The sequence below is a fragment of the Ambystoma mexicanum genome, chromosome 10 (assembly GCF_040938575.1).
Source record: "Ambystoma mexicanum isolate Mex_15411 chromosome 10, UKY_AmexF1_1, whole genome shotgun sequence".
In the NCBI taxonomy this organism is placed as follows: Eukaryota; Metazoa; Chordata; class Amphibia; order Caudata; family Ambystomatidae; genus Ambystoma; species Ambystoma mexicanum.
In genome coordinates, this window is record NC_090932.1 from 1375058212 (window position 1) to 1375084022 (window position 25811).

Sequence of the window (25811 nt, forward strand, 5' to 3'; positions counted from 1 at the left end):
GGCCCTTCGGCTCTGCTATAATGTGTCCCACACCTCCTGCCAGTAGTTGGCCTTGCCGCATTGCATTTGTTCATCCCATTACCCTATGGTGGTCTTACTTCCTGGCACCACCTTTTTGTGTTACTCTTTCACACTTGCACTCCTTTCCTCAGGTTATTCTCAAATGGGCACTTCCCCTTTGGCAATAAATCAACATTTGCTTGGCCCATAAAGTTTTGCTCAATTCAGGATGCAACCTGCTTGATTTCAAAGTTTTCAATATTTTGCTGGCTTACATGCAGCCCGCTTGGATTGCGCTGGCTTCTAAGTGGCTCTCCACCACTCACCAGTTCCGGCGTTCCTCCTCTGTGACTCCCACTGCTTCTTCTTCACTTCCCAGATGACAGGCCAGCCTCTGCGAGCCCCGCTCGTACAACAGGTGCTGGCAAGCACACACCAACAACTTCAATCCCTCTTGGCGGACGCGGATGGCGTCCTCTTTCCACACTCGCAGCTCCAGCTGCTCGATCCCCTGATATGGAGGCTCCCACTACTGGTATGTCGGCCGGCATCCTGGATCTGCTTCTCAGGTCCCAGCATGGCTGCCTCTTCACAGTCCGGGTCCCCTGCTGGTCGTCCCCACACCTGCCTCCCTGTTGCCCTCTAAACTGCTTTCTGACTTTCCATTTATACACCTGCAACCACTTGACAGGTTGCAGGCGTTCAGTCTCAATTGGGCTTGCCTGACCACAATTAGAGGGACATGCCTCAGCTACCTCTTTGCTTTGAGGTTGGTTTAAAGTCACAGGTAGTTGAGCGCTTTGCTTGCAGTATTCTTCCGGGTGATGGTGTTGACACTGTTCCCCCTGTGACTGTTTCAAGTTAGTTCTGCACACTAATGCGGTTGAATACTTGGGATTACTCAATGTGGTCATCTCATGACTTTGGGGTCAGTTTTGGAATTCAGAGCAAGGTGCATGAGTCATCTCTTTCCAAATCCTTCTTCTTCAAATAGTGTGTTACTTTTAAATGGCTCTGACTTCAATTTTTTTTTCTTTGGGAGGGAGAGGCGTTGTGGTCTGCTTTTGTATGAATGCTATGCTGGATGCTTGCTTGTATGTTAGTTGCACTGAGAGTTCTATGTATAGAATGCAATGTGTATAAAGTGCCTAACTGTTCTTAGAGTGAGGCTTACCGAGAGGCCTGCTTGAAGTGAGGATGTGCCAGTGGTTGTCCTTACACTATCTACATGATAACACCTTATTCTATTGCTGCTGCAACCAGGAATAAAGCCTTCCTTTTTTACCACTGGCACCTGGCATCCACCTGCATAACATAGGTGATCAGGAAAGCAAAGGAAAAATAAAGCACAACTTCAATATTGCCAGGAAATGTTATCATTCTTACGTATATATACATGAAGAGCTGTTTGCCTTTACAAGGATATCAAGGATATTTGCATTAGCAGACACATGTTAAATGGCTCTAAAGAACCCACTTGATTATTCACAGTTCTATTAAATTGCTAAGCACACTAACAGAAAAATTGGTACCAACTTCCAATTGTCTCAAATTTAACAAAAGTAGCCAGAACCAAGCTGCAGAGCCGTCAATCCTCACAAATGACCACGTGGAAGGATGGTTTAAATGTTTGCAAACTGTACTGTGAGAAACTTCAGAAATTAAAGCAAACCGATGTAAAAGTTTATTTTGAAATGTGCCTCTTTGCAATTTGGAACATGCAGTGTAACCAGAAAATGATGATGTAATGGATGCATATGTTCATACCTTTCCTCTTTGGGACCACAATGGTGGATCCAGCTGCCCATGTGGAAGAAGCCCATTTTCCAGACAGGAAAGGAACTGTAAAAGATGGCCGCCTCTTGGAAACCGGAGAGGAGGTCGCTGTATTCCATCTTGGCTCACTAGAACAACTGTCCCGCCACTGTCTACTATTAACATAAAAAAGACAAGAATAACATGATGTGTTTTAAAGAGCTGTAATCAAAGAATACGTTGAGTGCTTTTGAACAATTATTGCAACTTGTTTACTAAATACATGAAGTTAATAAAATGATATGATTACCAACAGTCAAATAAATAAGTTCCCTTCAAGAGACCAACTGCTACCTGAAAGTTGCCAAAGGCAAGTGTCTTTCCATACAGATTGACAAACGTTTACCATGTAGCAGTAAGACCTTATGAACCATCTAGGAAATCACTTTTTGAATAAATCCAGTAGGAGTTAAAACATTTTAGTGGGCACCTTTTCCATTATTTACAGCAATTGAATTTCCTAATTTATCGATAAATGCGGTCAATTCCTAATGTTTTCAACAGGTTTTCCATCTTTTCAGATGAACACAAGCGCAAAATTTAGCAGAGGATTCATTGGTTATTATGCAGGAAGGGTGGTCAGTGCTCTCTCCTGCTTAGGTCTTATGTAGCATGGGTGGTCAGAGGAGTATCCTGCAGATGCCACAATGTGTAATATATAGGTTACACATTAGGAAATGGCTTATACTGATGCACTGTGTGGTTCCTGCAGGTTCCAACACCATACGTTCAACCAATAGTACTGTTCTACTGAAGCCAATAAAAAGGAATGTTCTACCAAACACAGTATCTATTAATACTATAATAAATCACCATCTTTATAAGGGTGCCCTTCGCATTTGGGGATAGAAGGATAGAAGCTCATGCAGCAGCATTGCAAATGTAAGCTGTATCTGGGAATGTCCTAAGGAAAGCAAGAAATATAGAATGATTTTGCTCTGGTCAACTGAATCTTGAACCATTCTGGTAGAGGCTCTTTGCTGTGTTCATTACAAAGAACAATGCATTCGACAATTCATTGTAATATGTATCATTGACAAAATAATATGAAAAGGTGCAAGTATCTCCCAAGATGTTCTATAAACTTCTTGTCACGATGCCTGCCCCCAGACATCAGGAGCAGACCCATCTGCCCAGAGTTTAGGCACCCGTGGGAACTCAGGGAGGCTCAAAGGATTGCCTAGGGGCTTCATGGACTCAGTCCTGGCGCTGTTGGCGCCAGGCTCATATTGCCTTTTTTAAACAAAGCAGGTCATCCTGTGGAGAAATCGTGTGCAGGCCACCGTGAGGCCTTGAAGGGATTACTTTCTTCCAGGGACTATTTTTCTTGGGTGTGGTACTGGAACTATTTTACCTGGGAACTACTTTATGGGGGCTATTTAAACCATGCCCGGAGAGCAGCACACGCTTCGCGTTATTCTGCATTTCTGCAACATACCGCTCACCGTGCCTGCAGCTACATCTGTCTTGTTCTCCGCGAACCGAACCTGTAAAAGAGAAGAGGAAAAGCAGATTAGAATAGGAGCCACACCATTAGTCGTCGCATTCATCTGGGAGTCGCCGCACCTGTGAGGAAAAGAAAACATCTGTTACCGCGCTGCACTGTCAACAGCAGTACCGCGGCATACTCACCTATGCTCCTTTCATCCACACGATTCTGAAAGGCACTCTGTTGAAATCGCCGCTCGGAGCATCTGCATCTGCAAAAGAAATAAAGACAACAGGTGAGCTGCGCTCTGCAAAAGGCATTCAAATTCATACCGCAAGATACTTACTTGGTACATTACCGCTCGAGGTGTCGCTAGTCATCATCCTACGTCCCTCATTCCGGATAAGCGCCACACCTGCAAAATATAGAGAGGACAATTGGCTAATCTCATGATGAACAATATCGCTTGCTAAGATTAGTGCTTGGTGCAAAACTGACTCTTACCTTGGCGCTACCTCATTCCTCTCGGAGACGGAACATTCACCTTGGGCCATTCTGCAAGTGGAGAAATATATAACGGGAGCAAGAGTGGACTATAAGTCAATCGAACTCTAAGACTTTGCATTATACTTTGGATTGGCATACTTACCTCGGAGTCATCGTTGTCTGAAAACTCTGCCATAAGCTTACGGATCAGTGAAGTTAACTGGTTTCTACGCACCCCTGCACGCCGACGCAGGATGGAGAGCCCATCCTTCCTAACAATAAGGTGAGACATGATAAGGGGAACACAAGGTGGTTTCGGAAAAGACAAAGTTAACCTCTTTTACCACGGTTGGCTAATTACCATTTTACCACTTAAGGAAAATCCTCCTACGTGCCAGACAGACAAAACTGAGTGGGCAAGTGCAGTCGCTCATCACTACACTACGAGTCACATTGGTGGAGTTTAGAGAAAGAAAGGGTTTGCTCTCAAACTGCGCACACACATAGAATAATAAGCAAATGCAAATTAAATGAGTGGTTTTAATCAGAACTGGTGCAGCCTGACACGTGTTTCGAGCTTCCCGCTCTTCTACTGAGGCTTAATCTTGGCTAGTGTGTATTTTGAATACAAAGGTAGAAGTTGAGTAATCTGACAAAGTTAGGCGTGGGCTCCCATTATTTTGCAGTTGCACGAATGAATTTTCAGTAAATTATTATCTTGCAGTGCGTTCACTGCTATGTGGGGAACTGGAGCCAAACGGAGACCCTCTGTGTGCCACCACATTGGTGGAGACCGCTGCAGTCCAGCTGTCACGCTCACCTGATTCCCATGGAGGCGCAGGTCTGGCTTCGAGTGCTGATGCTTTTTCAATGGTGAAGCGCAAGACTCTGAAGATGGACAGGAAGGGCCCCTCTACTCTGGCTTTTCTGGCTCGCAGGAATATTCCCCTGTGCGTGAAAAGGGAGTATTACCTACTGACGGAATAATGCTCAAGCCTCCCACTCCCTTCCAACCCTCCACGATACCCTTCCACGATTCCCTGTGAAGTCTCACCTAAGGGTCTGGAAGGATGAGTTCTCCATCCTGCTTCTGATGCAGGGGCGCGTTGAAACCCAGTTACTTCACTGGATTGAGGTTTGATGGGAGTCCAAAATAAGCTTGACTATTCAGGTGAGGCGCTGTAAGAGTTCTGTTGCAAGTCCAAAAGTTCAAGCTTAATAATAATGTTCATTGTCTTATTGCAGCAAGCGCTAATGCTTAAGTCTTTTCCCCTTAGGGGCTGGGGTTCGGAATGCCGGAGATATGGCGCCGACCCGAAGTGAAACGTGCAGTTCCAGTAAATGACAGGTAAATTCTGGATAAGCGTTCAGGTAATGTCTTTGCATTCGCTCATTCAATGTCTTTGTCTTTTTTCCCCATAGGGGCCGGGGTCCGGAATGCCGGGAAGCGGCAGGACCCGAAATGAAATGGGAATGACCCAACAGGTAAGTCTTAGAACTGAGCTTTTCCTATTCCCTTCCTTCTCTCACCTTGTTTTCATGTCTTTTTCTCTCTAGGCTCTGGGAAGTGGGTGCAGATCCAGATGATCGCTGCTGAGATGGAGGTGCCAGGGAAAGGTGAGTGAAATGCAGCGTTGCAGCGATCGAAGCGAAATGCTTTTAAAATGATGTCTTCCCTTTCAGGATCATCGGTGTGATGTCTCCGTGATGCTGCTTTAGCAGGTAAGGTCTTCTTTCTCTCCAATTCTCTCTTATCTCCCTTTGCAGGCGACCCAGGATGCTGACAGGCGTGGCTGAAGTCCAGATGCAGGAGCTGACACAGTGAGCGTCCAGCTGCAAGGAGCAGAACAACGCGAAGCGTGAGTTGCTGATCGGGTGTGGTTTAAATAGCTTTGGAAGAAGTTCCAGGTATGTATCCTTCCACCGATCAGGTATGTATCCTTCCCCGACCACACCCAGGTGGAAACTAGTCCCACAGGTAAAGTAGTTCCATTCAGGCCTCAAGAGGGCCTGGATGTAGCAGCATGGTCTGCATCAGGTAAGTGCACATTAAAACACTTGAACACATGTCTAGCTTTATGAGCCTGGCGCCTAAGGCGCCAGGACAGGGGTCCTACATGAGCCTGGCGCCTAAGGTGCCAGGACTGTGTTCAAAGGGCCCCAGCTTGGGCCCGCTGGCACTTCCCTGGGGGGAATGATGCCTGCCTCTGGGGTTGCTGGGTCGGACCTGGCTCCTTGGAGGTAGGCATCATGACAGTACCCCCCCTCAAGGCCCCTCCCAAGGTTGTTCCCTCCGGGGGTTTTGGCTTGTTCGGAAATCTCTGGTGGAACCTTTATATTAATCGAGGTGCGTGAACATGGTTACTAGGCTCCCACGATCTCTCCTGAGGTCCATATCCCTTCCAGTCAACAAGATAGAAGAGTTTTGACTTTAACACCTTGGAGCCTAAAATGTCTTTAACTTCGAATTCTAATTCCCCTTCAATTTGAACTAGGTCTGGAGGCTTGGACAGTCGGGTCCCTGGTTGTACTGGCTTCAAAAGTGATGCATGAAAAACTGGATGAATACGCATGTTAGACGGTAAATCCAGTTTAAAGGCCACGGGATTGATTATAGCCTTGATGGGATAAGGTCCTATGAATCTGGGATTGAAGGTTCGCGGGCCCCTGAGGGGTAAATGTTTCGTTGCTAGCCATACCTGGTCTCCTACTTGGTAAGGAGGAGTTTTACTTCGGTGCAAATCAGCGTTTTCTTTATACTTTTTCTTGGCTTGCTGTAAATGAGTTGCAGCTTCTTTGAAGGCTCGGGTTATTTTGGAATGCAGATGATTTACTGCGGGCATTTCCACGGTCAGAGGTGGATCTAGGTCAGAGGTCCAAGGATGGTGACCATACAAAGTATAAAAAGGAGTTTGTCCGGTTCCAGATGTCTTTCCAATTTAACTCGGATTGGTGGAACATGCACCGAAGATATTGCTCGAGAGTCTGATTGGTTCTCTCGGTTTGTCCGTCGGTCTGGGGGTGGTGGCTGGTGGATAACCGCACATCTATTTGTGCTAGTTGGCAACACTTCTTCTAAAAATGGGAGATAAATTGACTTCCACGATCCGAGACTAATATGGAAGGGAAACCATGTATGCGAACTATATTCTCCAGAAATTCCTTGGCCAAGGTGGAAGCTGAAGGCAAACCTTTTAAAGGGATAAAGTGGGCCATTTTGGAGAATAGATCCACAATTACAAGGATAGTGTTGTAACCAGCACAAGGAGGCAGGTCAGTTATAAAGTCCATTGACAAGGTGTGCCATGGTGCCGGTGGAATATCCAAGGGTTGAAGTAGGCCGGCTGTTCTTTTCTTTTGACCCTTGTTTTGGGCGCAAATACCGCAAGACAATACAAAAGACTTTATGTCTTTTCTCCAAGAAGGCCACCAGAAGTGGCGTTTGATTTTTCCCTCCGTTTTAGCGATACCAGGGTGTCCTTCCATTAATGATTCATGATGATGGGCAATAACAAGTTCTTGCAATTCTTTACTTGGCAGAAACAACCGCTCCTGGAAGTAGGGTAAATCATCCTTAACGGTGTAATGAGGACCCTTTTGACTCTATTCCAGTAAGGCTGAAGAGTCTAGAAGTTGTTTTACTTGCGTTTGGATGTCCTCAATAGTTTGCAATGAAGTTAGGCCTAAGATTCTTTGTTCAGGTATGATTGGCACAGGTTCTAAACTCGAATTGGGTTCTTCCATGCCAATCCGGGATAAGGCGTCCGCTTTACCATTCTTGCAGCCAGGGCGATAGGTAATTACGAAATCAAATTCCGCAAAGAATAGAGCCCATCGGAGTTGTCGTAAAGATTGAGCTTTGGCCGTCCTTAAATACTGTAAATTTCTGTGGTCCGTAATTACGGTGATGGTGTGTCTTGCCCCGAGAAGGTAGTGACGCCAAGCCTTGAAAGCAGATTTAATAGCCAGTAACTCTTTGTCGGTAATTGCGTAGTTGATTTCAGGAGGAGAAAATTTCCTGGACCAAAAGGCCACAGGGTGTAGTTGGTTAGTTTCTGGGTCTCTTTGCGACAGGACAGCTCCCATGGCCAAACTGGATGCGTCGGTTTCCACAATGTAAGGGAGATCTGGGTGCGGGTGCTTCAATACAGGTGCAGAGGTGAATTTGGTTTTCAGGTCCTGAAAGGCTTGTTCGGCCTCAAGAGTCCATTCAAAGCGTTTGTTTTTCTTTAGGAGAGCTGTGATGGGTTGGACTGTTCGGGAAAATTCCGGGATGAATCTTCGATAGAAATTGGCGAAGCCGAGCATGCTCTGAACTCCCTTCACCGAGCTAGGAGATGGCCATTTGAGGATGGCGTCCACCTTTCGCGAGTCCATTCGGACTCCTTGAGGTGTCAGGATGAATAACTTCTGTGGTATGAAAAACGCATTTTTCGAGCTTTGCAAATAGTCTGTGCTGGCGCAATTTCTCAAGAACTGCCCTAACATGTTTTCTGTGATCGGATTCTGAAGAAGAGTACACCAGGATGTCGTCAATATAAACAATGACACAGACATCGATAAGTTCCCGAAGAACATCATTCATAAAGCACTGAAAGGCGGCAGGTGCATTGCACAAACCGAAGGGCATCACCTGATATTCGAAGAGCCCAAATTTGGTGCGGAATGCAGTCTTCCATTCGTCGCCTTCTTTTATACGCACCAGGTGATAAGCTCCTCGGAGATCTAACTTGGTGTACACACAAGCGTCTTTCACCTGGTCGATAAGCTCAGGGATCAGGGGCAGAGGATAACGATTCTTAATCGTTATTTGATTTAGGGCGCGATAGTCTATACATGTTCTAAGGTCGCCCTCTTTTTTCGGCACGAAGAACAGAGCTGAGGAGACAGGAGACTTGGACGGGCGAATAAAACCATTGGCTAGGTACTGATCTAAATACTGACGCAAATGCAGGTTCTCAGGTTCCGTAAGAGCATAAATCCTACTACAAGGTAGTTGAGCATTGGGTACCAGATCGATTTGGCAATCATGAGACCGATGGGGAGGTAACGTGTTAGCCTGTTCCTTCTGAAAAACGTCTTGGAATTCTTGGTATTTTGACGGTAGCTGTACAGGGGTGGAAGTTGCTGAGGCTAGACCCATAACTGGATTTCTTGGATAACAAGTTGGTTCACAATCAGGAAAACTTATCTTCTTTGCTCGCCAGTCAATTCTGGGATTATGTGTTTCTAACCAAGGAATTCCAAGAATTACTTGAAATTGTGGGGCCTTGATCACATCAAACACGATTGCTTCCCGATGTCCATCCTGACCCACCAGTGCCATTTTAACAGTGGAATGTGTTACAGGCCCTGAGGCTATTTCGGTTCCATCTACTGTAGTAATGACATCTTGGGTTACTTTCGGGCGGAGAGGGAGCTTAATCCTGGAAGCCAATTCACGGTCTATGTAATTTCCAATAGCTCCACTGTCGATGTATGCTTTTATAGCATGCAACTGCTGAGGCTGTTTTGGGTCCACGAGCACCATTGGCATGACAAAATGCAAGGTCAAAGAGTTTGTTTTCAAGCTCGGCAAGCGGACCCCTACGGTTGTTGGGCTAGATCGTTTCCCGAATCAGGTGTCAATAAATCGTTATCAGTGGCTCCTACCACCTTCTTAGGTGGTTTGACTGGACAATTTCGAAGAAAGTGACCGGAAGTCCCGCAATACAGACAAAGTTGCATTTGCCGCCTTCTCTCTCGATCCTTCTGCGTTAATGGTCCTTTAACACCGCCGATTTGCATAGGTTCGGATACGTCGGTACTCTTGGAGTTAGCGTGGGTTTTGATCGGTACTCGGGTTTCGTACTTGAACCGATCTGCTTTTCTATTTTGAAGTCTGTGATCAAGTTGAACCACCAAGTCTATGTAGTCTGCGCAGACCTGGGGTGGATTTACAATCTGAGCTAGAACATCCTTAAGCTCTCCGCGCAGGCCTCGATGAAACAATGTGATCCTTTTGTTTTCTGGCCATCCAGTTTCCACAACCAGTCTATTAAAGGTGGCAACGTAGGACAGGAGATCCTGATGACCTTGTCGTAAGGATAGCAGTTCTTTATCAAGGGCCTGTCCTTGAGAGTGTCGAGCAAACAATCTTTCCATGCTGGCCTGGAAGCCCTAAAAATCCTGGAGAATGGGATTATCCTGATTTACCAATGGAATAGACCAATCGGCAGCACTGCCACTGAGGTAAGATAGTATAAAGGCTACCTTGGTCTGGTCGTTAGGGAAGGCCCCGGGTCTGCATAGAAAGTGTAAACGACATTGGTTCATAAAGACGGCATATTTCTTGGGATCCCCCGCAAAACGTTCAGGCGGGGCCAAAGGCATGTGTCCAGGTAGATTGATTTGTACCGGGTTATTCAAACCCATTGATGTAGAAGTATCTCCGGAATTAGGTAAAGGAGTGTGCCCTGCCTGGGCCTGCAATAACCTTTTGGCCAGGTCATCTGTTCTTTCCTTTGATAGGATCAGTTCTCTTTTGAGAGCGTTAGTCTCCTGGCGGGCTGAGTGGACTTCTGCCCGTAATTCCCCCAAAAGCTGGGCCAGCTGATCTGTCTCGGAAGTCTCCATAGTGCCCGGGTGGGAAATTGTGGGTAGGCTTCGCGTTCTGTCACGCTCACCTGATTCCCACGGAGGCGCAGGTCTGGCTTCGAGTGCTGATGCCTCTTCAATGGTGAAGCGCAGGACTCTGAAGATGGACAGGAAGGGCCCCTCTACTCTGGCTTTTCTGGCTCGCAGGAATATTCCCCTGTGCGTGAAAAGAGAGTATTACCTACTGACGGAATAATGCTCAAGCCTCCCACTCCCTTCCAACCCTCCACGATACCCTTCCACGATTCCCCGTGAAGTCTCACCTAAGGGTCTGGAAGGATGAGTTCTCCATCCTGCTTCTGATGCAGGGGCGCGTTGAAACCCAGTTACTTCACTGGATTGAGGTTTGATGGGAGTCCAAAATAAGCTTGACTATTCAGGTGAGGCGCTGTAAGAGTTCTGTTGCAAGTCCAAAAGTTCAAGCTTAATAATAATGTTCATTGTCTTATTGCAGCAAGCGCTAATGCTTAAGTCTTTTCCCCTTAGGGGCTGGGGTTCGGAATGCCGGAGATATGGCGCCGACCCGAAGTGAAACGTGCAGTTCCAGTAAATGACAGGTAAGTTCTGGATAAGCGTTCAGGTAATGTCTTTGCATTCGCTCATTCAATGTCTTTGTCTTTTTTCCCCATAGGGGCCGGGGTCCGGAATGCCGGGAAGCGGCAGGACCCGAAATGAAATGGGAATGACCCAACAGGTAAGTCTTAGAACTGAGCTTTTCCTATTCCCTTCCTTCACTCACCTTGTTTTCATGTCTTTTTCTCTCTAGGCTCTGGGAAGTGGGTGCGGATCCAGATGATCGCTGCTGAGATGGAGGCGCCCAGAAAAGGTGAGTGAAATGCAGCGCTGCAGCGATCGAAGCGAAATGCTTTTAAAATGATGTCTTCCCTTTCAGGATCGTCGGTGTGATGTCTCTGTGATGCTGCTTTAGCAGGTAAGGTCTTCTTTCTCTCCAATTCTCTCTTATCTCCCTTTGCAGGCGACCCAGGATGCTGACAGGCATGGCTGAAGTCCAGATGCAGGAGCTGACACGGTGAGCGTCCAGCTGCGAGGAGCAGAACAACGCGAAGAGTGAGTTGCTGATCGGGTGTGGTTTAAATAGCTTTGGAAGAAGTTCCAGGTATGTATCCTTCCACCGATCAGGTATGTATCCTTCCCCGACCACACCCAGGTGGAAAGTAGTCCCACAGGTAAAGTAGTTCCATTCAGGCCTCAAGAGGGCCTGGATGTAGCAGCATGGTCTGCATCAGGTAAGTGCACATTAAAACACTTGAACACATGTCTAGCTTTATGAGCCTGGCGCCTAAGGCGCCAGGACAGGGGTCCAACATGAGCCTGGCGCCTAAGGCGCCAGGACTGTGTCCAAAGGGCCCCAGCTTGGGCCCGCTGGCACTTCCCTGGGGGGAATGATGCCTGCCTCTGGGGTTGCTGGGTCGGACCTGGCTCCTTGGAGGTAGGCATCATGACACCAGCTTCGTTCGGCGCCCTTGTGGAACCCAGGTGAGAACAGAATTCAAAGCCTCAACACAAATTTCTACCCGGGCATCATGGAAACCTCAGAGACTGACCAATTAGCCCAGCTCCTGGGGGAGCTCAGGGTTGAAGTGCATTCCGCCCGCCAAGAAACCAATGCTCTCAGAACAGAACTGATTGAGGCGAAGGAACGTACAGATGATCTCGCCAGGCAATTACTTCAAGCTCAAACTGGGCACGCACCATTACCTGGAATGGGGGAGCTTCAGCCCAAACTCAATTAAGCAATCCAGTAGAAGTGGTATTACCGGGGGCTGTCCCTTTAGCACCACCAGAATGCTTTGCGGGGGACGCTAAAAGGTTTGCAGTGTTTATGAACCAGTGCCGCCTGCACTTCTTATGTAGGCCTGGAGCCTTCCCGAATGATCAATCGAAGGTGGCCTTCGTACTGTCATATCTCAGCGGCAGTGCAGCCGATTGGTCTATTCCACTAGTCAACCAGGATGACCCCCTCCTTCAGGATTTCCAGGGCTTTCAACAAAACTTGGAGAAGTTATTCGCCCGACATTCTGAAGGCCAAGCATAAGATAACGAACTTTTGTCCTTACGTCAGGGTAACCAGGACCTGTTAACCTACATCGCAACTTTCAATAGGTTGGTGGTAGAAACCGGATGGCCTGAAGACAAGCGAACTACGTTATTTCATTGTGGGTTACGAGGCGAGCTAAAAGACGTTTTAGCACATAGTGAACCCACCTCAAGGATGTGCGGAATATATAAGCCTGGTAGTCCAACTAGACCACAGACTTCAGAATCGAAAGGCTGATCGGGCTAGTTTCGAGAATCGAGTTCTGGTGCGACCCAAGGACAACACCCCCAAAGGAACGGATGTATCTGAACCCATGCAAATTGGGGGGGGTGGGGTTAGAGGACTCTTGTCCAAAACCAAAAGAGACAAGAGGCGAAAGCTGCAATTGTGCTTATACTGTGGAACCTCAGGGCATTTTTTACGGGTTTGTCCGGTGAAACCACCTAAGAAGGCAGTGGGAGCCGCCGACAAGATCAATACTAAATCAGAGCCGGGAAAAAGAGGTCCGCTTGCTGAGCGAGAATAAGGACACTCAGACCTCACACCTAACCTTACCAATGATCCTTATTGATCACCGATAGCCATCTCGTATGCATGCAGTTAGAGCATACATCGATAGCGGAGCCATAGGAAACTACATGGATCAAGAATTGGCTACAAGGATGAATCTATCTCTTTGTGAAAAAACCACAGCTGATGTAATCACCACCTTCGATGGGACCGAAATAGCTTCCGGCCCAGTAACTCATTCAACGATGGAGATGACGCTGTTGGGCCAAGATGGGCATCGAGAGAACATTGTGTTTGACTTAATCAAGGCCCCACAGTTCCAAATAATTCTCGGAATGCCATGGTTAGAAACGCATAATCTTTGTATAAACTGGAGTGAAAAGAGTGACGTTCTCAAAGTGTGTGCACACTTGTTATCCAGAAGAACCCCCGACCAAGAAGCTAGCCACGGTCATAAACCCGACAACTCTGTTACCCCATGAATACCATGATTTTCTGGATGTATTTCAGAAAGATCAAGCCAACATTTTACCACCCCACAGATCATATGATTGCCAAATTGACCTCATACCTGGCGCACAAATGCCATGCAGTAGGATCTACGCCCTCACTGAACCCGACAACCTTCATTTATGGCAATACTTAGATCAATACCTGACTAATGACTTCATCCACCCGTCAAAGTCTGCGGTGGCATCGCCTTTGTTCTTCGTCCCAAAAAAGGAAGGGGATCTAAGAACTTGTATTGACTATCACGCATTAAATCAAGTAACTGTAAAAAACCGGTACCCTTTGCCCCTAATTCCAGAATTATTGGATCAAGTAAAAGATGCTCATATCTACACTAAGCTGGACCTCCGAGGGACGTATCATCTGATACGTGTGAAAAAAGGTGACGAGTGGAAGACCGCCTTCCGTACCAAATACGGATTATTCGAATACCAGGTGATGCCCTTCGGGCTTTGGAACGCCCCGGCAGCATTCCAGTATTTCATGAACGATGTCCTTTGTGAACTCATTGATGTCTGTGTCGTCATATATATTGACGATATCCTGGTATACTAGTCTTCAGAACTAGACCATGTGAAACATGTTCGTGCAGTATTAGAAAAACTACGCCAGCATAAATTATAAGCAAAATTAGAAAAATGCTTTTGTCACACTTCTGAGGTCGAATTTCTTGGGTTTGTCCTGATCCCGAATGGAGTTCAAATGGATTCACGGAAGATAGATGCTGTCCTCAAGTGGCCCTCACCTACTCCAATAAAAGGGGTACAGAGTATTGGATTTGCAAATTTCTACCGCAGGTTCATTCCCGATTTATCACATCTGGTGCACCCCATCACATCTTTATTGCGGAAGAATAAACACTTCCAGTGGTCAGAAGAAGCAGAAAAAGCCTTCCAAGATCTAAAGCAGAAATTCACTTCAGCTCCTGTTTTGAAGCATCCACGCCCAGTACTCCCGTACGTGGTAGAAACTGATGCATCCAGTTTGGCCATGGGGGAGGTTTTTTCCCAAAAAGATCCAGAAACAGGTCAACTTCATCCAGTGGCGTTTTGGTCACGAAAGTCTTCAGCACCTGAGCTAAACTATGCCGTTACCGACAAAGAACTCCTGGCCATCAAGTCAGCATTCAAAGCCTGGCGGCACCATCTTCTCGGAACCTGACACACCATCACTGTAATCACGGATCATAGAAACTTACAATATTTAAAGACAGCCAAGGCTCAATCATCGCGTCAACTTAGATGGGCTTTATTTTTTGCGGAATATGATTTTGTGATCACTTACCGACCTGGTTGTCGAAATGGCAAAGTGGATGCTCTATCCCGCATTGGAATGGGAGAAGCATATACAAATCCAGAACCAGTACCCATAATTCCAGAAAGAAGAATTCTAGGAATAACTACTCTGTTAACTCTAAACGATGTCCATGAGAAAATCCAGCAGCTTTTCGATCCATTAGCCTTACAAGACTGGTCAAAAAAAGGCAAAGATTATTCGGTCATTGATCATCTACCATACTACCAAGGACGTCTCTATCTACCTAGTAAAAAACTGCAAGAACAAGTTATCTCCAATTATCATGAGTCTTTGGTAGAAGGGCATCTTGGAATCACTAAAACCGAAGCCAAAATCAAGATACATTTCTGGTGGCCTACATGGCGAAAAGACATCAAGTTATTTGTGGTATCTTGTGGCATTTGTGCCCAAAACAAAACCCAGAAGAAAAACCCAGCGGGGTTATTACAACCTTTGCACATTCCACCTACACCTTGGCATACCTTATCTCTTGACTTTATCACAGATCTTCCCCCATGTAATGGGTACAACACTATTTTAGTAATAGTGGATCTCTTTTCCAAAAGGCCCACTTCATCCCATTAAAAGGCTTACCTTCAGCCTCGAACCTGGCCAAAGAGTTTCTTGAACACATCGTTTGAATACATGGATTTCCCTCAGTGCTAGTTTTAGATCGGGGCAGTCAGTTTATTTCCCAAATTTTGAAAAAAATGCTGTCAATTGGCCCAAATTGATGTAAGACTTTCAACCAGCCAGCATCCACAAATCGATGGTCAAACCGAGAGGACCAACAAAACATTAGACCAATACCTACGATGCATGTTACACCAAACTGAAGGCAACTGTAAGGATATTTTATGCATAACCGAGTATGCCTACAACAATTCGTTGCACTCTGGGACAGGACAAAGTCCATTTTACACCATATATGGACGACATCCTCGGACCTCTGAACTCGACCCACCTCAACACTTGGAGATGCCCGCCGTAAGTAACTTACACAAAACTATAACACAGGCCTTCAAAAAGGCACCTGAACATTTAAAACAAGCAAAAGAGAGATACAAGAAAACTGCTGATCAACATCGGAGTGAGGCCCCAAAATACCAGATTGGAGACCAAGTTTGGCTAGCTTCAAGACATACACCATTAAAAGGGATTCACACATTTAACCCCAGATATTTGGGACCTTACGCCATTAAGGCCATTATCAACCCCGTGGCTGTGAAGTTGGAGTTACCGCCGAATATGCAAGTCCTTCCGGTATTTCATGTTTCACTTTTAAAACCAGTACAGCCAGGGACAAGACTAACACAACCACCAAGCCCCATCCTAGTAGATGGAGAACCAGAATTTGAAGTAAGAAACATTTTGGACTCAAAATTGGTCAAATCAAAACTGTTTTATCTAGTTGATTGGAAAGGCTATGGTCCACAAGAGAGATCATGGGAACCAAGTGACCATATTCATGCACCACGACTGGTCAAATGGTTCCACCAGAACTTCCCAGACAAGCCGGGACCAGCGAGAAAGACCACCTTGGGTGGGGCCTTGGGGGGGAGTGCTGTCACAATGGCCTGCCCCCAGACATCAGGAGCAGACCCATCTGCCCAGACTACAGGGACCAATGGGAACTCAGGGAGGCTCAAAGGATTGCTTAGGGGCTTCATGGACTCAGTCCTGGCACCCTTGCCCCAGGCTCATATTGCCTTTTTTTAAACAGAGCAGGTCATCCTGTGTGGAAATCGTGTGCAGGCCACCGTGAGGCCTTGAAGGGATTACTTTCTTCCAGGGACTATTTTTCTTGGGTGTGGTACTGGAACTATTTTACCTGGGAACTACTTTATGGTGGCTATTTAAACCACGCCCGGAGAGCAGCACACGCTTCGCGTTATTCTGCATTTCTGCAGCGTAACGCTCACCGTGCCTGCAGCTCAGCATCCAGTCTACAGCTACATCCGTCTTGTTCTTCGTGAACCGAACCTGTAAAAGAGAAGAGGAAAAGCAGATTAGATTAGGAGCCACACCATTAGTCGTCGCATTTATCTGGGAGTCGCCGCACCTGTGAGGAAAAGAAAACATCTGTTACCGCGCTGCACTGTCAGCAGCAGCGCCGCGGCATACTCACCTATGCTCCTTTCATCCGCACGATCCTGCGAGACAGTCTGTTGAAATCGCCGCCCGGAGCATCTGCATCTGCAAAAGAAAGAAAGACAACAGGTGAGCTGCGCTCTGCAAAAGACATTCAAATTCATACCGTAAGATACTTACTTGGTACATTACCGCTCGAGGTGTCGCTAGTCATCATCCTACGTCCCTCATTCCGATAAGCCCCACACCTGCAAAATATAGAGAGGACAATTGGTTAATCTCATGATGAACAATATTGCTTGCTAAGATTAGTGCTTGGTGCAAAACAGACTCTTACCTTGGCGCTACCTCATTCCTCTCGGAGACGGAACATTCACCTTGGGCCATTCTGCAAGGGGAGAAATATATAAATGGAGCAAGAGTGAACTATAAGACAATCGAACTCTAAGACTTTGCATTATACTTTGGATTGGCATACTTACCTCAGAGTCATTGTTGTCTGAAAACTCTGCCATAAGCTTACGGATCAGTGAAGTTAACTGGTTTCTACACACCCCTGCACTCCGACGCAGGATGGAGAGCCCATCCTTCCTAACAATAAGGAGAGACATGATAAGGGGAACACAAGGTGGTTTCGGAAAAGACAAAGTTAACCTCTTTTACCACGGTCGGCTAATTACCATTTTACCACTTTAGGAAAATCCTCCTACATGCCAGACAGATGAAACTGAGTGGGCAAGTGCAGTCGCTCATCACTACACTACGAGTCACATTGGTGGAGACTGCTGCAGTCCAGCTTCGTTCAGCGCCCCTGTGGAACCCAGGTGAGCGTAACACTTCTGTGAAGTAGAAACAGAATAACAAAGCTAACCGAACATCACATTTGTGGTGCCTCCTCCCAAGAAAAGAGGTCTGAGGCTTCATAATACAACTGGCAAATTGAATAATTTATATTCAAGTAAGAAACACTTTAGGAAAGGACTTTGTGCTTGTCTGGTGTACAATATATGACGAACTTGTCAATGAATCACGTTGGCGATGTCAATATGTTTTCACTTAAAACAACATACAAACAGAGTCAATTTGCGCCTCGGGTCTGGGGGTGGTTCCTGTACGCATGCCCTCAGCCTTTAAGGGTGCTCCCACCTCACTAACCAAGATTCAGTTTGATACACGATTTTCTCAGTATAGCCAGGTTGCCCCTACTGTGTAGGCTAACCTTAATCCTGGGAGGCCAAAAAGCCATAGCCTTATCTATCACCTCAGGGGCTTCCTGGGTGACCTCATGGTCTTGTTGTACGCTTACGCTTGTGTCAATCCTTTGCCCTCTATCTTCATTCTCTAACACACCTCTTCTCTACTCCACTTCTATCTTGGACTCTCTCTTTCTATCCTCTATTCCTCACCTAGTCTCATCCCTCCTCTCACATCTACTCTCTCCACCTCCTCACCTGTCCCCATTCTCCTTCCAACTCTGCATTTCACTCCACCTACCTCCACGCCCTCTTAACTCTCCTGATCATACTCCTTTCTCTCTTTCTCTCTCTCCCTCTCTCGCTCTATTTTTTCTCTCTCATCCACATCTCTATAAACTACAAAATTAGTACCACTTTCTCTATCCCATCACCTTACCTTCACTCTCTCCAAACAATCCAAATCTCTCATTCAAGTCCTCCAATTGCTGCACACTCCTTTCAGGTCTTGTGATCCTCCTTCACATTCTCTGACCTCACCCAAACACCTTTCAATGTAGAATTACTCTTCTGGGTTTATATAGCCTTCCCCTTCTTGTCTAGAAACTTCTTTGAGCTACCATTGGGTATTTGGGTCACTTTTTCTACTGGGCTAATCTCTCTCTTGTCTATTCAAAAGTCCTCCCATCTACTCCCATTATGGGCTGGAATTTCACCTGTAAGACTGCATAAGGCTATTTCCTTCGAGCCTGCTATGGGGTATCTGGTATCATTTGTCCTCTGTTCTTCTCTGTACTCAGTAGGTCACTGTCCATTAAAGGTTTGGAGGAGTGTTCCCGCGGGTTCCCTGGTGCTAGTTTCAACTCTGCCACTACACATCCCCTTTTCCACTATAGCATGCCTAGATACTCTTTTGGTAAGTGTTAGGTCTCTCACTCAGCTCCTAAATGGTGAAGGATGGTATGGTCCATCTTCCTTAGAAAAACCACTTATTTTGTTCTGTTCAAGCTGGGTCTTGGCCTTTGGACCCAAGTGCATTGTGGTACAGCAAGTCTTTGCTATTTATCTCTCAATGATGCTGCTGAAAGATTAGAAAGAGAGACCAGGCCAGGACAGAGAATGATAGGCAAGGGGGCAAGCCAGGAAGTACCAATGCACATACATAACTTCACACATTCTGAGCAGGCTGAGAGAGGTCTTCTGGCCCTCATGATAGGGTCATGCCCATGTCTCTGTCACAATCAGTATTCACATCTCTCCAATGCTTTAAATACACTCTCCAGCAAATAAGGTACTTATGCATACACCCCCAAAAAATATCATGTGTAATTATTTCTCAAAGTACAAACTCAAAAATTAGGTGACAAAATGTGCACTCATCACTAGCCATTGAAGAGTATAATTCATTCTTGCTGAGCATGAAACGGTTTGCTGAGTGATAATTCACTCTTGTTCATTGTGAAACAGTTTGCTGTTTGCATATGCATAACTGGGATTCAAGATGCAGGGCGAGTGATTTTGTTTTTAACAATCTGTTTATTAAAATGTTGTATTCAAAACCAGTTTACAAAGAAGATTTAGGTTCAAAGAAAAACATACAAGAAAGTTGGACAAATTATAGAACCCCCACTAATCATGAACCACTCACACCACTTTTAGTCTGATCATCCCCCAAGAATACAGAAGCTAAGAAATACCATGTCAATAATCACCAACATAAACAAACACAACATTTGTTAACAGTGGTAACAATACACAAGTCAATACAGCAGACAATTGCTACGCTGTGTTACTGAGTCATGGTTTTGACCCTGTCAAGGGGGGCCAAGAACCCCTCTGAAGCTTGGTAGGCAGTCTACCAGGTCAAAGCCAGCGCCAAACCTACACCAGAGGCGGTGTGGGGAGTTGAAGGGGACACCTTTCCCAGGATCCCCGGTATGACTGGAGCACAACATGCATTTTAGTAGCTCTTTCCCTGACCAAAGTCCTATCAGCCTTTGTCCAGGCCAGGTCTCTATCCTCTTTCAGGTGATTTCCAGAGTGACAAAAATACCAGCATGCACTAGACTCCTCAGACCCCTGGGAGGACAAAGGCTCCTGGGAGGCAGCACCTTCGAAAAAATAAGTACTGGCTCTGATGCGAGGGATTGGTGGCTGTCTACGTGGAACCACTGGCTGCACTGGTGAGACTTGCTGGGCCTGTCTCACCCTCCTTCTCCTCCTGCGTCTCGTCTGTGCTGCCTGTTGTTGTTGTTGTAGTTGTAGTTGTTGTTGCTGGTGTAGCAGTGCAGGCATGTCCTCCAACCCCAGGATTGCTACAGCAAGTGGGATCAATTTGGTGTTGGAAGGGGTGTGATGTGTGGGTGTGCTCCTTTTGTGCTGGGACAGGCTCCATTGGCACCACCTGTGGTGATTGAGTGCACCTGTGGCAGTTGGGTACACAGCAGGTTGCTATTTACGGGTGATCCGCGATGCCTGTAGTTGCGCCATCATCCAGACCCTATTTAACGCCTTCCGGGATGCCGGTAGGTGCATGCCCATCTTACTTGTGATATCCTCCTGTTAGCGGCATCCCGGTATTGCCGCCGCCAATGGCGTGTGGACGTGCGGACGTGCGCATGCCGGTAAGTAGTGGCACGGTACAGGCAGTGGCGGTAATGCCGGGTTTTGAGGCTCGTAATGGCCCGGACCGGTACTCGATGCTGGTATTACCATTCCGCCTTCCTTTTTTCATTATCTCCATGCTCGTAATGGGGTCCTATGTATATTTTGAGAACGTGATTAAAGTGTTTAAAGAAGGAATGTCATATGTGGCACTATCACGTTTTAAAAATATTAAAGGTTTATTTTTAATAAACTTTGATGAATCCAAAATGACAGCTGACATTTCATGTTTCAAAGAATATAATAGATTACGTGTGCTGTATACTCCTCACCTTGACCTTATACCTTAAGTATGCTAAACATGCTAAACAGGACAATCTACCAGTGTTGGAAAGTCAAACAAAAAGGACATATGACCACTGTAGATTTAGTAATGAAACAGGAGTTGAATGCTATTCCAGTGTAGCTTTGGGCATGCTGTTTTAAATGACACCACTGATGCAAGAAATAGCTTCAACAGTAGAGAAAAAGCTAAGTGTGGAACTTTCACTTCTTAGAATACATTGTGCCAGAGCAATCCGAAATGTAGTAACTGTAGTGAGTGGAAGAGAACATTTCTCTCATAATCTTCAGGGAGATAGTCAGAAGGTTTTAATGACTATGTTTAAGGTGAAAGTGCAGGAAACAGTTGGGGTCGAAAGATTTGTAGGAATGACTTATGAGTGGACCCACAAGTGTCCACAATATAATAAACAGTACATTCCTTGAGACCTGATGGAAAGATGTGTATATCTTCCTGTCCTGGATAAGAACAGTGTGAAATGTTCTGATCTAGTAACAGAGGTGTTCTGATCTAGTAACAGAGGCATTCAAGATGTGCGATGCAGTGAGTAAGGTTGTCATTTACAATCAACACTACACAATCTAATTTATAATACATTTATTTTAATAACGTTTCAAAGCTATAGCATGGAAGGTAGTAACATTTATACTTTGGTTTTAAACTTTGCAAACAGTCAAACAACCTTTAAAACATGTGCAATCATTTTTCATGCGGCTGCATGCATTCACTGTGGACATTTCACAACATGGGTGCTTACAGAATTAGAAAGGCTTGTGTGAAATGACTCTACATTAGCACATCAAACTAGATTGCCAAATGGTTTAAAGAATGCCTACTTAATGTTGCTTGAACCTAAGTTTTAAAGTATGTTGTATAATCACTGTGCATATAAACATACAATTTGGTTATTTAAAAAAGGTCAAAGGGTAATTAGAGATTTCTACAAATTAAAGAATAGACATTTTGTAGATACATGGAATCAGTGCAATAGACATTTTAATAATAGTCAATAGCCAAAAAATAGATGAAACAAGAATTCTGCAATCTTCTACTTCTGTCTTATTATGTTAAACACTATGTATATTTTAACATGAGAAAGTGTTCCCTATAAGTACTGGGTTATATAGCTGGTTCCATGTACATTATTTTGAGTGGTCGGGAGTGTAGTTACAGATAACTATTTACAAATGAAACAAGTAAACAGTAGCAAACAGAGCAAAAAAGAAAAGTAAAGAGCAAGAACTTAGTTTGGACCGAAAAAGTAAAATTTGAAGGAAAGATTATAGTATATTGTCATTAACTTGTTTTGTCTGTAGGTGGCCAAAAAAAGGACACACATTCTACAAGAAGTATTGTAATGACAATTAAGAGAAAATCAGTGTAGTTCTAATATAATGTTTGTTTATTAGAACAAGTTCCAATATAGTTTATAATGGAATCTCCATATTTAATAAACATGTGTGTGCATATTGCCTTCAGATATGCATTCATGTTACAAATTACATGTAAATATAATGTTGGGGTGCACGCAAACAGTGCTGTATCGCACAGTCCCATCATGTCTGCAAATCTGACTATTTTAAGTACTACTTGGTAGATTCTCTGAATTACCTCCAATTCAAGTGCGTTACTTTCTAGAAAAGTCCAGAAATGTATTTGTGGTTATAATGAGGACTTGGTACAAAATAAACTATTACAAAAGAAGATTATTTTTAAAATATACATTTTTGCTGTATAGATCATAGAACATTGTCATTAGCTTCTTATGTGTGTAGGTGGCCAAATTAAGAAGGCACACAGAATTTAAAAAGAAGTATTTTAGTGACAATCAAGAAATAAATATTATGATTTTCCAAGAAGAAGGGTCTTAGCAGATCTATTCGCAAATCTAGGTACCACCTAAAATTAGCACAAAATGCTTAAGACCCTCCCTTACTTTTATCCCACACATACAGTTTTTCGATGGTTCTTCGAATCCCTGATTGGTGCAGGCTCTTAGTGGTAACATGTTTAAACACACTAGTAAAATGGAGCACCTACAATTAGGTGAGGGGATACTGCTCGGCATGAAATCTCATAGCCGAAAACAGGTTCAAAGAACCTAAAGCCTGACTGCATTCCATTCCTCAGTCAAGTCCCTGCTAAGTATCCCCCTTTTAACTCTTGATTTTAGATCTTTCAGGCTCAGGTCAGGGACTCAATGCCTGCTGTAAACAGTATGTTAAAACCCTTCTGAAACCACTTGAACTTTAAACAGGAACCCGAGCCTGCCTTCTCCGATAACAGGTACTGAATATTATCCTTTTCGTGGGTATCTGCAGAATGTTTGACAAAAAGACACCTTGTCTCAGTTTCGCCTGTGTGGCAACCCTTGTGATCCCCATCTCCAAATGCAGGGCCCAGTGTCCGTCCGCCTTTTCGTAATCCCATTCTGGGCAAACTCCAACTTCTCACAATTAAAACTCCCCCAGATTTCACTAACATACAGAAGTATACTCCCCACCTGCACTTGTAGACCTCCATAGCCTTGCCCAACATGCGCCCACCAAATTTATGGTAGAATCTAATTAAACCATTTAACCTGGACCTGGCCATCAGTCATACTGAGTCCAAATGCTTGCCCCACTTCCCATTGCTGTCAAAGGTCAGCCCCAGATAACTAAATGAGTCCACGACCTCGATTTTCTCACCATTGATATACTATGAATAGTCTACCTTCTTCCTGCTATTGCTAAAAACTACAATCTTTGTTTTGTCCCTATTCAGGGTTAACTTAGTAGCCTTACACAGGGTTAACTTAGTAGCCTTACAATAAACAGCGGCATAGTCAAGACTAGCGTGCAGCCCCGAAGGGTTCAAGTCAATCAAAGCTGTGTCATCAGCGTATAGCAATGCCTCGAATGACCTGCCCCCCAAACGGGGCAAATTGGTCCTTGAATTGGCTTCTGCAGGATTAAAGTCGGCTAAAAATAGGAGGAACAGTAACAGGGCCAGGGAGTAACCCTGTTTAATTCCCTAATTTACAGAGAATTCCTCTGTTAACTGACCTTGGTTGGTTACCCGTACTTCAGCAGTGATATCTAAATAACTGCATAGAATCAACTGCAGTAGGTTTAGTGCTACATTCATGTCCCTAAGTTTCTGCATAAAGCCCCCCTGTAAATTATATCAAACACCTTCTCAAGGTCCAAAAAAGCCACATACAGCCTCTACCCCTCTTATTAGACAGTACTTCTCAAATAGAATATGTAGAACCAAGCAGTGATCCATAGTTGAGAACCCACTACAGAACCCTGCTTGAGAGGGATGTAACACTGTATTACTCTCTGCCCACTCTTCAACTTTGCTCTTCAGGCATGTATTAAAGATCTTACTGGGGATATCCAAGAGCGAGATTAGGCGGTAACAGTGGGGGCTGTTAGGTGTACCCTTCATGGAAATGGGGACACTTATAGCTTTCTTAAAAGAACTGGGGAACACCTTAAAGATACATATAGCATTTAAAAGTGTTCCTAAAATAGTGGCCTAACCAACAGGACTCCACTTCAAGAGGTCCGACTGAAGACCATAAGAGCCCGTCATCTTCCCCAATCAAAGATCGGCGATACACTCCAGGATCTCCCCCTGTGTAAAGACTATAGCCCCCCCCAACCCCCGTCACCCAGGTCACACTGCAGGGAAACGCCCTCCCCTCCCACTTCACATAAGATATTAGTGTAGTGGGACACCCACGTATGACCTGAAATACAGCAAAGAGCAGCCTTGTTTCGAAAGTCAAACCCTCTACTAACTAAGCTCCAAAAAAATGTATAGTTATTGTTTAAAACCGCTTGCTGTAACCTTTCCAACTGATTCACTGTGTATTCCCTCCTTTTAGTTTTCAACAGCTTTCTGTAATCAGATTTAAGAGCATGTAATTGGCCGCAGTTCATTTCTCCACGTTTCATTGCCCCATTAATCTTCCATTTCAGGGCCCTACATTCTTGATCAAACCAAACTGCTCCCCCACATTTTGACCTTTCAGGCTGATTCCTACTCGAGGCAGTTTCCTACATTCACCAAATAGTAGCTCTAATAGTTCTTTGTAGCAGTTAATGCATGCTAAGCCAGCCAATCGGGTGTCATAGAACTCTAGCAACCTATCTGCAACCGTAGGTACCTTCAGGGTCATCTCCCAATGGTCCTGCCTTGTACGCAGTAGGGGCTGGCATGACCTCTTACCATTTTCCTCCACCTGAGCAGGGGCCTGTCCAGAGAACTCCACAGCCAAAACCAGTGGAAATGGTCACTGCCAAATGGTCTAACACCTCAAATCCAGTAATACTAGCAAAGGAGTAGACGTCTACTAAACAGTAGTGTATATCAGACCCATGTTTGCCCCATCTACATGTACGCTTTGAGGGGAGGTCTCCGTTGATCTGCCATTTAACTCAAACAGGAGGTATTCCTTCATAAAAGAACTCACTCTTTACCCTGGCTGTCTTCTCTTGCATTCAACTGACATCTAGCTGGGAGCCCAAGTTCTAACACCAGTTGACAACAATTGACCCCGTCCCTCGCTGATAATCCCAGCTTGGCTTTAAAATCACCCACAATAGGAACATTACATAGGATTTCAAGCTTCTGAAGTTCCCCCAACACCTTCCTCCACCAAACATTCCCTAATTGACAGTTTTTGGTGGTATGTACACATTCGCCACCAGCAGGTCTGTTATACCTGGCCTGGTTTTCAACAGAACAACCACAGCACACCCATTACCCGACCGCTACCCTTTCAAATTACCAGAGTCGTGACATCCTAATATAAGTAAGCACCCCCCACTCCTCCTCCCCTTTGCC

The 25811-nt window shown here is 45.2% G+C and overlaps 1 protein-coding gene across 2 annotated transcripts in view; it reads right to left on the bottom strand.

Annotated features, from left to right (window-relative positions):
* SGSM1 (small G protein signaling modulator 1) overlaps positions 1 to 25811 on the bottom strand; it is a 1887833-nt gene that overhangs the window by 846457 nt on the left and 1015565 nt on the right. The window contains exon 11 of one of the 2 annotated variants that reach the window (XM_069619387.1): positions 1768 to 1931. In XM_069619387.1, the coding sequence (XP_069475488.1) occupies positions 1768 to 1931 (164 nt within the window). The remainder of the gene's footprint in view (positions 1 to 1767; positions 1932 to 25811) is intronic. The other variant, XM_069619388.1, reaches the window with a different exon arrangement.